Raw genomic sequence first — 18,032 nt, 5'->3', positions numbered from 1 at the left:
AACACAAACTGCTTTAATACAGTGTGGTATTTACTTAAGCAAATTATTTGAATACTTCTTCCACCACTGCAACTAACTCATGTTTGTGAAAGTATGCACTGTGCAGTAAGCCTTTGACTGTTGAATTGAAGTTTTAATCTATGTATAGGAATGAGTTAAGACATTTTATCCAAACTTAAATCAAGTGAAAAGCATTTCATGAATGGGGGTAAAGGAAGGACAAGTAAACAAGTCAAGCTCATCCTTATTAAATACATTTGAATTTGTGTACACAGAAAACATAGAAGATACTGTAGATGCATTTGAGAAGAATGTGATGATAAATTATCAGACACATTCTTCACATGTATTCCTTCCTTGTTTGTAGTGAATACATTTCTTGCCTTCCTAATATATATGTAAGTGCGCCAAGGTCAAATGTTTAAATATAGTATAAGCTCTATCTTGTATTTTGGTAATGCAACACTATCCAGGTGATGAATAAGCAAATCTTTGTTATTAAATTAATTCCATAGCATTGCTACATAGACATTTTTTAAGACTACAGTACACAAGAAGTATTTATGTAACCATAATGCAATAAGGCCATAATGTAATAAGCTTGGAGCCTATGTGAAAATGAAGAAAGAATGATACACGTAGCCTGGAGTTCACATTGTTTATTCAGTATTAAACTAAGAGATTGTAATGTGACTTCCAGGACAGCAATTGAAATTGACATAAAATGGGGGTAGTGTAAACAAAATGACATTATAGTGGACTAACAGTCTAGTAACAATTTAGCTGGGCTAGAATAACTTTCATAATACTAGCAGATGTGGTCAGTCCTTTAAATCAATATCCAAATTACATCTCATAATAAGATAATAAATCCATGAAAGTCAACAGTTAGAAATTTCTGTAGTCAAAGTAACTCTAGCGAAAATACTGATAATACTGAGTTTGGACAACATTGAAAGTTACCTTGTTTTCTTCCAGTATTACTGTAATAGCTTGACTGAGTGCAAGGGACATTTTTAAAGATGATATGATGACCTATAAGACACAACATCAAATTCATATCTCCAAACCATCTCTGCAATCCAGAAAAGCGTTCTCCATCTCCAGACCAACCAATCAGTGTTTTCTATCCCTCCAGACTGCCTCCATTCTCAGTATAAACATAAAGTAGTATTTAATGATCAAGTCATAAAATATTATTCCAACATCATTAAATAAAACCTAAATGATGTGTTCACTGTTTTTCAACCCAGACCTTATTAAAATGTTGTTCACATGATTTATGTTGCATAGCACAACTGAGCTGTAGCATTGACAGACTTACCACTCTGCTGCACCTTCTCACTGCACTTTACAGTCCAACAGGACCGCTTCAAAAACCCTGGTGAAGCTACATATGGAAACCAGGAACCTCACACGAGGTTCAGACATGTTTATATGATCTACTGCCAAAAAAGAGAGTTGCAAAGTCATGCTGTCTGTCACAGGTAAGGTTTTGTTGACTTTATTCCTCCAGTTACATCTGTGCTGGAAACAGGAATTTGAGCAAACTAAAAATCAATTCAACATAATGGAAAGCAACATTAGTGAGAAGCTGCAGCTGAGTAAGAATCTTGAAACTTGAGATACAGTGAGTGATGCTGTGGTTATGCACAGTCATAAATGATAGGAAACAACATGTCAATTGGGAGGGTTTTAGCTGAAAAATGTCAATATGTATTCATATTCCTGCTCGCCTTAACAGTGTTTTTTTACACTGCGGGCTATTGCCGCCATTGTCAACAGTGGAGGCCAAGTTATGCTAACATTAGCTTGTTGACTGTGAAGCTAACTTAAGTTTGTAGGTTCTTTTGTTATTATTTGTAATGATTGACCTATGTTGTTAACAAACCAGTGTTTTTATTTAGGTTTCAAACTCATATGGGTTAGCCTTTCACACCCACCAGATATTTATTACGGTCCACCCCTATTCTTTTTGTGACAAGGTTGGTCTGGTGACAGAGAACATGTCCCTAGATGAAAGCAACATTGTCAGTATCTGCACTTGGAATATTTTGTAAACCCAAACAAAATGACATTGTTATCACGTCTAATACACATGATCCAGTTCTCCCTTCATAAATCACTTTGTACTGTAACGAAATTGCATTGTTTTCCAGGGCTCTCCAGGATTTTGTCTCAGTTGAGTTGGAACGTGTCAAAATTTAAAACCCATTCATTCTGATATATAAACAGACATGATGAGTTATCAGGTTGATTTACAGCCTTAGTGTATATTCTTAATCAACAGTGTTATATTTCAGCCCTTAAAATAGGGTTTAATAAACCACAGCCACATTAGCATATAAGACCATTCAATGTACAAGTAATTGTAGGTCTCGAAACTAAGGTCCAGTAAGAGGAAAACTCTTTGGTATTTCCTAGAAAAAAGGATTGCACAAACAGTATTTGATCAGAGAGGAGAGAGATTTGTATCAAGTCATTTTAAAATGCACAACAGATCTAGGGTACATCTCAAGAGGTACTGGGTTGGAGAAGGTATGCATCTGAGCATACCAGAGTGTTATCAAAAGCGTACCATTCATACTACAAGCATATGGATCTATCTTAGCATAATGTTGTGAGATTTTCACTCAAGGAATTGAATTAGATGTTGAGCATAACTGCTTTACAGAGAGCCCGGCAAAACCCGATTACACAGAAATGTGATTTTCACATTAGAGGAGAAATGCAAATATCTTAACTAAAATCTACAAAACAAGGATTAATAGAGATTTGGTAAAGGCGAGGAATCTACATGAAAATTCAGGCCTGAAGCTAAGCCAAGGCCATTTGTTCACATCGCAAGAACGACAAAGAATAATGAAACATATTAAAAAAGAGATGATGCATTCCAATCCTCCACCAGTCCTTTACAAGCTCTGACCATTCAGACGAGGAGGAATTCACTGAATACAGACAAAGCCCCTCAAAAAAACCCAATGTAAAAGTAAACAAGATGTGAAACATTAAACGAGGAGAGACCTTTGATTAAGAAATCTCTCCCTTCACATGTTAGAGTAGAGTAGTGACCGATGCTGTCAACCATTCGCTCTGATGTCCGTCACTTACAGTACTCATTTAATGGACCCATCTTCAGGCTGATGCACGACACTCTCATGATTCTTCTCTGAATAAGTCCGATAAGTGAGATGCATATTAACAAAAGAAATTTGTCTGTAATATTGCCACAAGCCACCATTAATGTTTTCTCTATTTTGTGTGTGTGTATGTGTGTGTCACAAAGGCCACTGTATCAAACTGGAAGACTTTAACCTTGCCAAGGACAAGAGGACACTACATTTCTACTAAGATCTGAGCGTCCATTTTCCCATTATGCTGCTGCTCTTATCTACAGAAACACTAAAATCCGGTTAAATGGAGCCATTTTCTCATTTGCCTTTGGAGGTCATTTTTCATGCTTGGAGAACTCCAGTTATTTAGACGGCACAAGGGGCTCCATTGTAGTAATAGCTTGTACTGTGAGGGTCCAGAGGACCGATCTGCACAGCCTGGCAGACACTCGTGGACCACAGCTGGAACTCACTCTGCACCATACATCCAGCTGTGTAGCAATGGACCGACAAGGCAGGGAAGCTACTGTCCCATCGTTGGATCAATAAAGGAGGAAAAAGAATTCACCAGTGACTGCTCTCAGCATCTTTTTCTTGGCAAGCCTTGTAAGAAACAATGGACATATAGTGGAGCCAACTACGCCAGCCAATATAGTGTAAACCATAGAGCCCAAGCAACAAAGACAAAGGTGTAGCGCTTCTCAGCCCTAATAAAACACTGGTCGAAGTTGCTCCTAGGATTGTGGGAGTGTGTAGCAGACATCTACTTTGGTGGTGGTGGCCGGGGCCCTCAGGAGGAGAAGCAAAGGCTGCAGCACTCCATGCAAATCTCCAGGCAGTCTGCAGACTCACAGCAGGCGTCGATGATGCCACAGTCCATGTCACAGGGCAGGTCACAGTCGCCACACTCTTCCGACACACAGCAGCAGCAGAAACACGAGTCGTCCCCCGCGCAAGAGCCGCAGGTGGCACAGTCCAGCATGATGTTACACAGAGTTAGGAACTCACAAAATAGGCAGGCCAGAATACAGTGAACACAGCAGTCTGGAGAGAAGGAGAGACAGACAGACAGACTGAGTGAGTGAGTGAGTGAGTTTCTTAACCTTCACCATTCACAATTATTTTCTTATGTAACTAGTTTATATTCTAATCAGCTTTGCTTATTTTCTTTTTCTCCTTTATTCAGTATTTTCCTTCTCTATATGCTTTGGCAACATAAACGTATTTACATGTCATGCCAATAAACCAATTTGAAATTTAAAAAAATGAAACTGAGTTTGTCAGAAAAAGTTTGGTAGTGCAGTCACAAAAAAAATTTCTTCAGTTTCAGGCCAGAGACTAAGGACTGCCAATGTCCTGGTGGCATCAGCACACTGACTTGGCATCAGCACACATTTGCTCTTTAATAGGGCTTTCTTGGAAATAAGTCTGTTATCTTTACCTCTCTGCTCAACCACAGAGCCACTCTTCTCTTGGTTGAGCTCTTGGTATCAGTATTTAAGACAGTCTGTTCTTGTAAGTTGAGTTAAGTTAGTGAAAAGAGAAGATGGCCTCTTGCACATTGTAACAGTAACCCTGAGTTGAAAAAGATAAATACCGTACTATTTGCAGTTTGCCATGGATCTAGCCCATCTTTTAAAGTAACCAAAGTTGACACAACCACTTAACAAGACAAGAGGTGGTGGACCAAAGCAGGTGGACCCCCCCCCCCCCCACCCTGTATCTCACCATCTTGTGCCTCTGTAGGAATCTGAGAGCTGTTACTCTTGGAGCTACTCTTGCTCCTCTTGCTGCTCTGGGAGGTGATGGAGGGGTTGGACTGCAATTTCTTGGTCTGTTTGGGTCCTGCTGAAGAGGACGAGGAGGTGGATGATCCGCCTCTCGGGAGGGAGCCCAGCTTAGGATGCCTAAGAGGGACCCCGTTCCTGACCCCGTTGGACTGGAGGGTGTGTGTGTGATGCGGACAGTGCGTGTGAGGGGACTGTGTGTGTGCGTGGTGCTTGGCTCCGTTGCGTAGTTGGCTGCTGGGCTGTGTCCGACATGGCTGGGTGTGGTGGATGGGTGTGGATCTGGCTGCTGGTTGAGCTGGGGAGGGACACAAGTACATTCATTTACAATAGGCTGTAGACAATAAGCATTTTGAAATGAATAAACATTCAAAGAAATCCACTTCAGATCTGTGGTTGCTGTTAGATGTTCCTGTTGCTGTGTTCACGTCATATAAATGACAAAATAACCTCCACCATTAACGTATATATTTATTGTGTTGAATTGTAATATAGTGTACAGCTATTCCTGTTTTGATCCTATGAGAACAGATTATGAGGACCGTGACCGTTCTCAGTGTTATGGAATCTATTAATTATTCTATACAATTAATGATTAATCAATTAACAAAATTGTTGATGATTAATTGAGTAATCGAATTTAACACTTGTTTTGTTGTACTCATCTTAACACTGTTATATTGTTTCTGGTAAAGATGGATCATATGTATATGATGAGTCACTTATTGTTATTATTATTAAATGATTAAGTGTTTACATTTTTTGAAGTCTGTTTTAAAACAATACTTAGTTGTCCACATGTTATATATTGAAAGCACTGCTGATTGATTTAAAAAGAAATTTTTCCTTTTTCAGAAAGTTCAGCTGAAGCTAAAATCAGCAGTCTGAGTCAGTCAAATGAAATGGGTATCTTCCGAAGTTAGTGTTTTCTTACTACCAAATTCTGTCTGTGTTTCCTTGCTGAGCCGCAGTGCAGGGACAGAAAGAGGGAATTTTTAACTAAAAAGACTAACTTTTAATCTGCTTGATTTGTCTAACTCAGACTGCAGATATTAGCTTTGGCTGAACTTTGGAATACATTTTTGCACAGAAATAGTGGATTTTACGAGTTAGTATAGACAGGAGGAACTAATATATTGACCAACAGTGCTTTCAATGTACATACAGGCATGTAAGTATTGTTGTAAGTCAGAAAAAATGTGATCCTTAAAGCATTTAATAAAAATCTATTAATGGATTGAAATATGTATTAAGTGTGTGAGCAGGCTTGCCAACATAGGGTTATGCAGCTGATCACTGTACAGCTCTGGGCCCCTCTCAGTGTGTATGCGTGCAGACTTGTGCTGATGCAGCGTCATGAGGGGGAGGCTCTGGGAAACTGAGTCCAAATACAAAGCCCACCCGAAAGGCAATAGCTCATTGGAAGAGCTATGTATTTACTAAACTGACCCCTGATCCTACTTGTCTAGACTCTTACACAACTAAAAAGAGACAGCGGGGAGAAGAGAAGAGAAGAGTGTTTGTCTCTGTGAAAACTTATTTGAATCTTTCAGTACCGGAGTTATGGAAGAATGCAGTTTTGATTCAACATAAGAGTATCTACAAACACTTGAGAGCATGCACATTTTGTTAATCTTGGCTCAGTATACCACTTGGTATATTTTACCTCCAAGTGCTATTGAGTACTAACTACCCAGCTAGAGAGATGGGGGCAGAAAAGCACCTTCGCTGCCAAATCAAACACACACCCTGAAAAGAAGAATAAAATGGAGGCCTGGTTTTTATATATTATGGTAGTATTTAATACCATCCTATTGAGGTCTTAAATATTTTCTTGACCTGAAAGCATCTGGTGTCGAGAGGTGTGGTTAGAATTAACAGGGCAGGGTAAAGTACAATGGGACCCACAGAAAAATCAAAGCAAACAGCATACTTCTTAGATGCACACACACAGTTGCACTCGGAGGCAAACAGAGTGTGGTCCTGAGCTCTAGCTATGAAACACGACTGGCAATAAAAGCGTCTGTTCGATAACCGCTCTGAGACAGATAACCCATCCAGGTCTGTTTTGATTGGCTGATGGCAGTGGTCACACAACTAATCCAGTGTTATTAAAGATACTTTCATTCAGCGTTTTCTAACTTTGCTCCAGATGTTTGGCAGGCTGCGGGGCCAGTACGTGTGTGTAGGCGTGCATGCATGTGCAGGGCTAGTGAGAAGGAGCCATACTTTCTCCTCTGAAGTATGTCAAAAGTCAATACCTGCTGCTCTCCTGTGTTATGTCTCGCTCTCTTCCTCTTTTCCTCCCTCACTTTATCTCTTCCCTTTCTGTCTCTCTTTCTTATTGCTGCCTTTTCGCCTTTTGCACAATTCTGGATTTTAACACTCTGCGCTGGCCAAGATGTAGGTCGGTAAGAGAAGAAGGGGATTAGAAAGAGGGGAGGGAAGCTGTGCGCAATTTTTCAGTATTCCCTCTACGTCTGTATTGTCCAGGGGATTGTGAGTTGTTGAAAAATTCATACTTTTTGTGGTGTGTGTGTGTGTGTGTGTGTGTGTGTGTGTGTGTGTGAGTGAGTGAATACAGTACATAGGCGGATCTGGCAAGCAAACAGACAGACAGAGAGAGAGAGAGAGACGGGGAGTCAGGACTGTCTCCAACAGAGCTTGAGGTTAGGCCCACTCACACAGAAATATATGCATGCAAGAACACGTATGCGTGCACACACACACACACACACACACACACACACACACACACACAAACAAGGCCCCTTTGTCTGAGATCAAGAAAGTAAGGGAGAAAGATGGTTAAAGAAATGGGTTGCTGCTTGTGCATATTTGGGCCAGGATGATGCATGGGTGTGACTCATAAACACAATGATTCAGCAGTGGGAGCTAGTTAAAAATAACAGCAAATAAAAAAAGCCAAATGACTGTGGGATTAACATGATGAGACTGGGAAACCTCTGAGTGTGTGTGTGTGTGTGTGTGGCATTAACACAGCAGCGTTGACCACTGGGGGTCCTGTGACCTCTATGCTGTGTGTATGTACATGTATGCCTGTCTGTGCAGATGAGTTGGGCCAGTGAGCGAGCATGAGTGAGTCACCATCAGTTGAACGCAGAAGCACACTCCCCCTATTCACACACCCTCCACCTCTTCCTTCTCTCGTGGCATCTCTGTTACCCTGTACTTACACACCTCCCTCCCAGACCAGAGATCGGCTGTTCATCTCTCTCTCTCTCTACTTATCCTCTACTGGAATGAGTCACCAGAATGACTATGAACTCTGTCTGTCTCTACTCCAGCTGCTTTATCCTATTGTCTCCTCTGGTGCAGTTTGTCTGTCTATGTAGGTTAAAGTGTTGGAAGTGTTGAAATGTCTATACTGTAGACCTGAAATCAAACTCAGAAAATACATACTTTTTCACCGGATCAAATTTGTACTCCCAAATGCAACTTGGGAAACAAGTAATTAACACAGGGAACACGGATGGATGGATGGATGGATGGACCGTGCACCCACAAGGACACCCCGTGCCTTCTTGCTAACGATACACAAATGTACATACATGGTTTTTTTTATTATTATTAAGCATAACCGAGGCAAAGTATCTGGGTGTCCAACCAAATATTTGCTCACTCAAACACAAATTTTGATTTCTTGAAATGTACCGGTAATTGTTTTGTCAATGAGGACATATGGCATTAATGATAAAAGTAAAAAGAGTTCAGTTTCACAATATTTGCACATTTCATCAATATCTATTTACCCCAGTCTCCCAGAAACATCTTATCCACTGACTCTCTTCTGGGTTTTTCTTGCAATAGTTGGGTTGTTTTTAATTATGGGCCAGAAGTGTCAACTACTCTAACTGTAAGAATGGGAAAATGATAAGTTGCTGCTGTATAATGTTATTTAAAACAGTTTTCAATTACGGTTTCCCACATTTTTGTCTACAACACTACAGCGTTAATTAGGCTTGTTTAGTTGCACCCACTCACTACGCTGCAAAAGTAATGTGAACACCGAGTTCAGTCAGATGCAGAAGACTGCTGCTTCAAAATTGTGACTCACCTTTGGCTAAAATGAATGGTTTTCTTTCATTTCAAAATTATTTTTACTTTCAATGAAAAAAAACAGAGTTTAACAAAGTACCCTTTGTTAAAATTCAACATATTTTGTTATAAAAGTCCATTTGATCCTTTTTTTAAACTGTAGCACTGCTCATACATTTGTCTGTATAAGTTATGTATCTGGCTGTGGATAAAACTGATAACTCTGATGGACTACTGAGTGATGTCAGTGGTGCTGCTCCATTTACTGTGTGTTTTTGTGTTATTTGTGTTGCCAGATTAAAGATACCAAAACCTGCAAAAAAAAATCCCACACCTTATCTGTAACTACCAATAGAAGGCTGTGAAGCCTTTTCCCAGTTGGCAGTTCATACTCACAGAACAATATGATATGCATACAGCGTCACAATAAGAAAGCTTTATGCAACAGACGCATTTAAAGATGGGGTACAATAGGCAGGTCTGATTTCTGAGTGTAATTGTATAATTGAGTGACAAAATCTCAGTTAAGTATTTAAGGAAGTTTTGAACCCAATCAATGCAAACAATGACCCGAAACTAAAAATAACCTGAATTAGCCTTTAAATAGCAGACATATTAACCATGAATCAATATACAATACATACAATATATATATATATATATATATATATATATATATATATATATATATATATATATATGATCTAACTATCTCAGCACTCAAAGGGTGGACCAATTGCAAGTTGACTAATGCACATGTTTTGCTTTTTCTATACCAGGAAAAACACAGCTGTGCATGGGCATTAGTCTTTTTGTTTTGACATTTGCCAAGTACATTTCTTTGTTTTTAGGTTAGCATGGAAACATGTAATATGACATTAGCTGATGCAAAACAACAACTTGCCCAATACCCAAAAGTGGAAAAAGTCTTTAATTTTTCTTATTCAACCCACCCAAAATCACTTACTGTAAATTCCTTTTTTTTTTTTTTTTTTGCACGATTTGACTCATTTGTGTGAGTTTCACCTGACAAATGAATGTAAACAGTGTGCAAATATTTCAAGAGGAGGGCTAAGCCTATATTTTGAATAAAAGAGGAAAAGACAGCAGACTTGCAAGGAACATCCCGACACACAGCAACACTAATCCCTGACCTGAGACGTCAACCAACCACCTTCACATTCACACATGACCTCTGTGACATCACTACCCACACCGTGTCACCGTTATATAACTGACAGGTGTGTAAAATATGGGTTTAAATGTGACTAACAAAGAGATAGTAAATTCAGAGGAAGACAAGAGAGACTGAAAGAAAAGTAAAGAGAGAATTTACACAGATGAACAGAGATGGAAAACAGTTTCAGCACAGTGACTGGTCTCTAATTAAAGGCAATGTTACAGTCCTGTTAGATTTCCCACCAACAACACACTGCACACTGCTCCCTTTTGGTGACAAGATAATAACAATAACGGCACTGCTCAGCATTTCCCTTAGACACCCTTCCATGCCCTCATTTACACATGCATAAAAAGGGCCGGTCTTTTATCTGGTTTATGTTATGATTTAATTTAGTGAAAAGGTTTCTAACTGATAAAAATAAACATCATACATGCTACTGTGATCCTGTCAGTGATTAACTACGTGTGTCATTGTTTCCCCGGAGTCCAAAAGAGTGGAAGCAGTTAAACATCTGTGAACGTGTATCCTGCTGTGACTGTGACGTCAAAGACAGCAGTGTGTTCATGACATCACTGACAGGGAGTGCGTTTGACTCAGGTCATAACACACACACTCACATATGTTAACAGATCTCTCTGCACATTGTTCTCAGACAGCTTATCAAAGGCACACTGCCAGCCACATACTATAGCTCTGATGTCATCACTGCGAGACTGAGCACACGAGATGAGGAATTTTCTGTTTTTGCTTCTGTGTCCTCACCCTCTTACTCACAAACACATTCACACACACAATCCCAGATGTCACACAGCCATGACCTCACCACAGACCTAAGTCACACAGCTATTTTGTAACGTCTTCACGCTCATAATGGAACAGAGGAGGGACAGGTGATGATTGATTGATTGGTTGCAGATGACACAGACCATATTTAAACTGCATTCAGGCTGATAGTGGCTTATGAGGTTCACATAGACCAACTCACACACAACACATATAATCATGGGGATGAGCAGACATGCTGCATATTCACCTGAGAAAGGGATAAAGTTTTAAGCTTTCACTGTTTAGTTTGCGTTTCAAGTCCTGTGAACATGTGTGATTGCGTAAGTTGCAGATAGAGGAAGCTGTGGATGAAGGGAGGAGGCACATGAAGGCAAATGGAAAGCCAGTGAGGACTGGTGTTCATGGTGGTACATTTTGTCCAAGCCTACTGGAGTTGCATAACCCTCCCTGCACAGCATATGGAGCTGGGGGGTTTCATAGAGTTTATTGGGATGTAAAATAAAGCAGAGAGAGAGGCAGAAAGAAAATCTAATCCAAACCTCTAAGTCTTCCAGCCTGGGCCTGAAATAGACACACACAGCAGACAGGACAGGTAGAGGCACAAACATAAACGAAGACAGCAGACATTCGCACACCTACTCAAAACACACAGCATTCACTTATCCATTTCCGGACTGAACTGCTGGTTATTCAGTTACAGCAAACTAGCTATTACCATGGGGCAGGTTTGTGTGTTTGTGCATGTCACCCAAGGCTGGCCCTGGATTCCAGGAAATATTGCTCTTAGTTTTCTAACACATGCTCACATTTCAGCTTACTCAACCGTCTTTTCCCCCCTCTATTCCTCCTTTCATCCACTTACACCATCCCTCTTTTTCTTTGAATGACATTACGGACAGATTTAGAACACTGTGCTTTGAGGTTAGTGGCCAAGCAACTAAACAACTTAGCTTAGAGCAGGGCTTCTCAAAGTCCAAACCAAGGTCCGGACTGAGCGGCAAGTCAATCCAGACCCAGCCCATACCTCGTGTTATGAATACAATACCTTTTGAATTGTAACATTTTCTATTTTTAAATACATGTTCTATTGTTAAATACATTGTTAGTGATGTTGAATATACAGTAGTGGTGTAACGGACCGTAGTTGATCTGAGACCGGAGTCACAGTGAGTCACAGCAATGTCAATAAAGCTGTCCATAGTGTGGTAGCACTTTTCAAAACTCCATGCAAATAAGTTTGCTGCAAAATAATATAATGGCATTTTGCATGCCCTGCTGACAGACTGACAAGCTGGAGGTTATAGGGATGGGTTTGGAGGGGGGGAAGGAGGTAAGGAGGGGGTTTATTTTGTGTGGTGTGTAATATGTTCTAAATAAATAACAAAATGAAAAATAGGTTGCAACTGAAATTATTTTTTTGTTTTTGTTTTTATTACAGAGGCTACCAAATAAAGCTACTGGTATTGGTACAAAAGTTGACCAGGAAAACAGAGTCCTCAACTTGAAAGTACTGTATCTTGCTTAAAAGTTATAAGTGAATTGATTAAATGTTATTTTGTTATTTCCAATCATTTCGGACCTCTGATCTTGAATAAAAATCAGATGCGGACCTTTGACTAATACATTTGAGAACCCCTGGCTTAGAGTTTTGTGGGTGTTTTATTGTGAAACTCGGTCTTCTAAGTGAATAAATGGCACAGTAGAACTCGTTTGAGAATTACAGTAGGTTGAGATTCTACTTATTTCAAACTGGAGTGAAAGCAAGAAAAATATATGTGGTGGGGTAATGACATAGGCTTTGCTTTAAAGAGTTGGAGCGACTGCACATCAAGCAGAGTGAAAGAGAGTCTCTCTCTCTGGCTGAAAGATAACCGTGGGACTTGTAATATGAGGGAGGGAAATGGGTGGTGCTGATTAGTGATATGACTCTGGAAGGAGAACTTCCAGGTGCGTCACTCCTCGCCAGCAAATTGAGGTGGAGCGCTGATGATACGCCCAGTGGGGAGTGTAATGATTGGACAGCTGGAGATTTTGGAAAGTAGTTAAATAAACGCACACAATATGAGTCACATTTATCTATCCTCCTGCAATTTTCTTATTTCAGTACAACAGCCAACTACAGTAGCAACTTTATGTTGTGCAATGATAAATATATATATATATTTGAGTGGATTGGTCAAAAAAACATTTCACAGAGTGCAGAATAGAGCGCCTCTGGTTTCTGTTACAGAAGTAAGAAAGCCTGATGGTATAGTCTATGTGTCTAGACAGGGATGGTACGTTTTTTACAAAATTATATAATCCTTTTGTTTTAATCAACCTCTAACAAACACCATCTATCTATAAATTGCAGGAACGTCTGTCTGTCTGTCTGTGTGTTATGTGCATATCTCTTGAACCGTTAGTCCGATGGATTTCAATCTTGACAGGTGTCTGCTATGGGCACGAGTAAGTGCAGTGCCAAGTTTGACGTTGTTTGGATTAGAAATGCAAAATATATCGTTAAATATATAGGTAAAAGAAGCACACACTGGCTTTTGCCGCTCTAGCCGCTGGCCACTCCCCTCTCACCCTGAGGACCAGAGACAGAGAGCAGCGGAGCTTTGGCAGCTAAAATGTGACATATACCTCAGACCCACAAAAATGTGCAATGTTGCACTACTTTGGACTGTCTTTGACTTTGAATAAACAAACAACAATTCCCGAATTTAAGGTCGTTTCAGAATCCCACACATGCAAAGCACAGCCAGCTTTCATCAGACTCGCCCTGGGTCGGGTTAATTAAGTCTACTGCTAACTTACAACACTAATAATATTACCGTCGCCAAAATACCCCCGCGAATCAAATCCATACTTCACCGTTAACTGTCAACCCACTAAACCTGTACGGAAATGAGCACCTCTGCTGAAGTGTTAAATTCGGTAACGATCATACGACACAAGACAACGTCTCTCTCTCGCTCTCTCTCTCTCTCTCTCTCTCTCTCTCTCTCTCTCTCTGCGTGTGTGTACACGGTCCGGTTCTGGTGGTTGATGAACGCAGATATGTGCTGATTAGCTCTCATAACGGGTCGGATGGATAGCACACTGCCATGAGTCCATGACATTAATGTCTGATTACTCCACATTTTCATTGTGATATTTTATGATTACATTCTGAATCTGCCCCGTTCTCTGTCAGGTAAATATAGTAGTACAATGACTTCCTCTGATGTAGACGTAGCCTACACTGTAAGTCAGTAGGAGGCTATACAGTGGAGTTGCATATTAAGTGGTTTGGGGTCCTTCTGTAAGTCATTTTGGGGTACAATTTGGTTTTGAAGAATTCTACAAGCAGCAATACCACAGGCCAAGCAATTGCCTGTTCCAAACAGGCACATTTTCAACGGGCATTGCACTAGTTTCCTATAAGCCCAAGATTGTTGTGGGTTAAAAATGGCAAACTTGACACACTGAAGCCAGTTGGGTGTTGAGCGTTCCAAATAAACAGGGAGGGACAAATTGCAGAGATGTATTTTATCAGGCATTTTTGCCATTATCTTTCTTTTTAATTTTTTCCTTCATTTACACAGGAGAGAGGTAATAGGAAATGAGGAGTGAGAGGGATGGATTACATGTAACAACGGTCCCCCACTGGACTCGAACCAAGGATGTTGCGATAACTTGATCGCCATCTTAAAACCCCATAGGCCACTAGAACGCCAGCATAGACATTTTTAAACAGCAGAGATTACAGCTAATACATTGGGAAAATGATGCTAGTTACATGAATGTGGGTGGATATAATGGATAAGGGAGGGCTACAATGAATGGGCTTTAATATTTATGAAAGCTAACACAATAATTGTTAACATTCTAATAGCAAGTGCTGTAGTAGATACTCATCTATTGTATCTGTCAAAGAAACACACTTTTTCAGAAAGACGGATGAAAGAAATACTCAATGGGAGACTGCATTGAGTTCCAGACACTAGTGGAACCAGCTAGCCTGGATGTGACAGGACTTCAGCTCTCTATTGATCAAATTGGAGGCTTTTTTGGGGGGTACTTATTTTGATTTGACTGACACCAAGATGTCCAATGAACCCTAAATAAGTAAATTCCACAGTGCCAATCAGACAGAGAATAAAATGAAGAAAAAAGAGGGCAAGAGGAGAATATGTGTTTAATTTCAAGTGTGGGGATTTGGGTGCTTCTGTTCAGAAATCAGAAACTTAACCTACTTTGCTGACAATGTAGATATTTCTGTCTGTGTGTAGAATTACATGACCTATTTCTTCAGGGTGTACAAATATATTTGTAAAAGGTCAGGACAATGTGACTCATCAGACCAATGATCGGTAATGGAAACAAAACTCACCAGTCTCTCTGAGTGGGTGTCCCTATGTGTGAATGTGTGTGTGCAAGGGTGCTCTTTACTTACACGTGATACTCTTGCTGGGTGTTGTAAGCTCTGAGTGTGAGAGGCTGCTGCTCCACTTGTCTTCACCATCGCCTTGCAACCTTTCTGGGGTGCCATTTAACATCAATATGAGGGGCTCAGTATAGGTGTGGGCCACATCTAAAAGAGAGAAAAAAACACAATTAGGGGTGAGAATCACAGGGTACCTCACGATTTGATATGATACACGATTAATGGCTCACTAAACCGATAATATCACGATCAAGCAATTATGTGATAATCAATATATTGCTAGACAATCCCATATCATGATATCGGTCTAACTATGAATACAAAATATCCGTGAAAAGGTTAAGTGCAGGTTTTATCTCATGAAGTAGCAATGCTGGGAGCAGGGAAATCTTTTTAGAGCGCCTTATTTTAGTAATTAAAATATCGATATTTGGTGCCAGCGTATCGATTCTCATATCGCACGAAGGATAACAATATGTTGCTGTATCGATATTTTGCCCCACCCCTACACACAGTTACATATACAATAATATTACAATATTAACAGTTTTCTGTAAGACCACACATTTTTATATTTATGTTAAGTTTATTTTGAAGGTTTTGAGGTTTGGATTCCCAGGTTTCCTAAGTGAGTAGCTGCTTTCCATGTTGATATCATCAGGTATCAGCAGCAAGCTGCTTTCCCACTTGTAGTTAACTTGTCTACTCCCATGTCATTTACCATCCACTAGCACTTAATTAATTTAAACAGAGTAGTTCTGCTGACTTCAACAAAGCAGAAGATTTTGTCTGTATTTGTGTGCTCTGTCCTGAACTTGCATCTGGAAGCAGTTAAATGCAGCCTCTTGGGACTGTTTAGGGGTCTATGTGCATGCTTGTGAAACCTGAAATCTGTGTGGGTCTATGTGTGTGCTGGGATGTCTGTTTGTGTTTGAGAGTGGATGTATGTGTGTTTAAATTGAACACATAAGAGAACGTACACATAATATACATACAGTAAATACATGTCTGGGTTTTATGTGTTCACCGGTACCATGCAGTGCTCTAATGAAGCTGTTATCACACACACACACACACACACACACACACACACACACACACACACACACACATATATATATATATATATATATATATATATATACATATATACACATACATACATACACACCACACAGAGGCCTTCAAAGCAGGGCAGACTTGGGCCTCTGAGAGGTGCAGCCTCATTCCTGGGCAAATGGGAGCCAGCTGGGTTTAACAAACACACACACAAACCAAACCGCGTCCTGTGCGTCGACTCAACACTTCCCGGCTATGTTTATTTACTCTATCCACTCTCGCTCACTTCTCTATCTGTCCTCTCTTTTCTGTCCCCTGCCTCTTGCACTCTTCGTCTCCAGTTCACATTCCCTCTCCACTTTTACAAATAAATTCACATATTTGGCATAACTTCATAGATTAATTACCATTTTTGCAGCTAAACATATATAATGCCTATGCAAAGTTAAGTGTTTTGAGGGAAGTGAAAGATAAGATGTAAAAATAATAGAGGCAGTTTATTTCGATGATAAAGTAAAAACAAAAAAGTGAGGGATGAGATGAGTAGTTGATAGAATCCAGTTATCTGGTTCTGATATTGTGTTCATCCAAATATAACTACTGTGTTGGTTATTTGGACTTAAACACTTTGCTTTATTCATTTATGGAGGTCCAGGCAGGAACATGAGTTTTAGTATAATTACAAATCAATTCACTAGAGCTGCAAAGATTACTATTACTATTACGATTACTATCAACTATTAAAATAATTGCCTATTAAAACTATTTTGATAATCGATTAATCGGTTTATGTCATTTTTTTATGAAAAAAGAAAACATTCTCTGATTCCAGCTTTTTAAATGTGAATAGTTTCTAGTTTCTTCACTCCTCTATGACAATAAACTGAATATTTTTGAGTTGTGGACAAAACAAGACATTTGAGGAAGTCATCTTGGGCTTTGGAAAACACTGATCGACACTTCACCATTTCCTGACATTTTATGGACCAAACAACTAATCGATTAATCGAGAAAATAATAATCAACAGATTAATCGACAATGAAAATAATCATTAGTTGCAGCCATACAATTCACATGACAGAGCTGTCTTTTAAAATGAAACCGAAATGCCATTACATGCATTTTACTCACAACTACACTTTTAGTTTAACTATTGAAGAGTGGACCAGTTTATTTCCAATTTTACCAAGGTATCACACATATCACACATTTTAGGGCTGGGCTATATTTCAGTATTATTAAGTTATTGTCGCTTCCTCATCAAATGACACTATTTTCATACATTATATATACCAGATATCATGATGACTCAAATGAATCTGTGAAAACATTTTTATTCTAGAGCTGCAACGATTAATCAATTAATCGATTAGTAGATCGACAGAAAAATAATCGGCAACTATTTTGATAATCAATTCATTGTTAAAGTAATTCGCTAAAGGATTTTCTTATTTTGTCAAGCTTTCATCGTGGACTCTGGAAAAATTAAATGGACATTTTTCACTGTTTTCTGAATTTTTATAGACCAAACAATTAATGAATAAATAATCTGCAGATTAATCACTGATGTAAATAGTGGTTTTAACACAGAGGGAAATACCATGACATACTAAAAGATAAAAATCTGCGA

The 18,032-nt window shown here is 39.4% G+C and overlaps 1 protein-coding gene across 1 annotated transcript in view; it reads right to left on the bottom strand.

Annotated features, from left to right (window-relative positions):
- Window positions 1-644: 644 nt before the first annotated feature.
- The window catches only part of mdfi (MyoD family inhibitor), a 32,609-nt gene continuing 15,221 nt past the window's right edge, over window positions 645-18,032 (bottom strand). Inside the window, exons 3-5 of the mRNA XM_031323264.2 lie at window positions 15,352-15,489; window positions 4,842-5,198; window positions 645-4,157 (exon numbers count right to left, since the gene is read on the bottom strand). Coding sequence (XP_031179124.1) covers window positions 3,904-4,157; window positions 4,842-5,198; window positions 15,352-15,489 — 749 coding nt within the window. The 3' untranslated portion in view covers window positions 645-3,903. The remainder of the gene's footprint in view (window positions 4,158-4,841; window positions 5,199-15,351; window positions 15,490-18,032) is intronic.

This window comes from Sander lucioperca, chromosome 6 (genome assembly GCF_008315115.2).
Source record: "Sander lucioperca isolate FBNREF2018 chromosome 6, SLUC_FBN_1.2, whole genome shotgun sequence".
NCBI classification, from domain to species: Eukaryota; Metazoa; Chordata; class Actinopteri; order Perciformes; family Percidae; genus Sander; species Sander lucioperca.
Note: the sequence above shows the minus strand (reverse complement) of the source record. Positions and strands in the feature narration are given on the sequence as shown.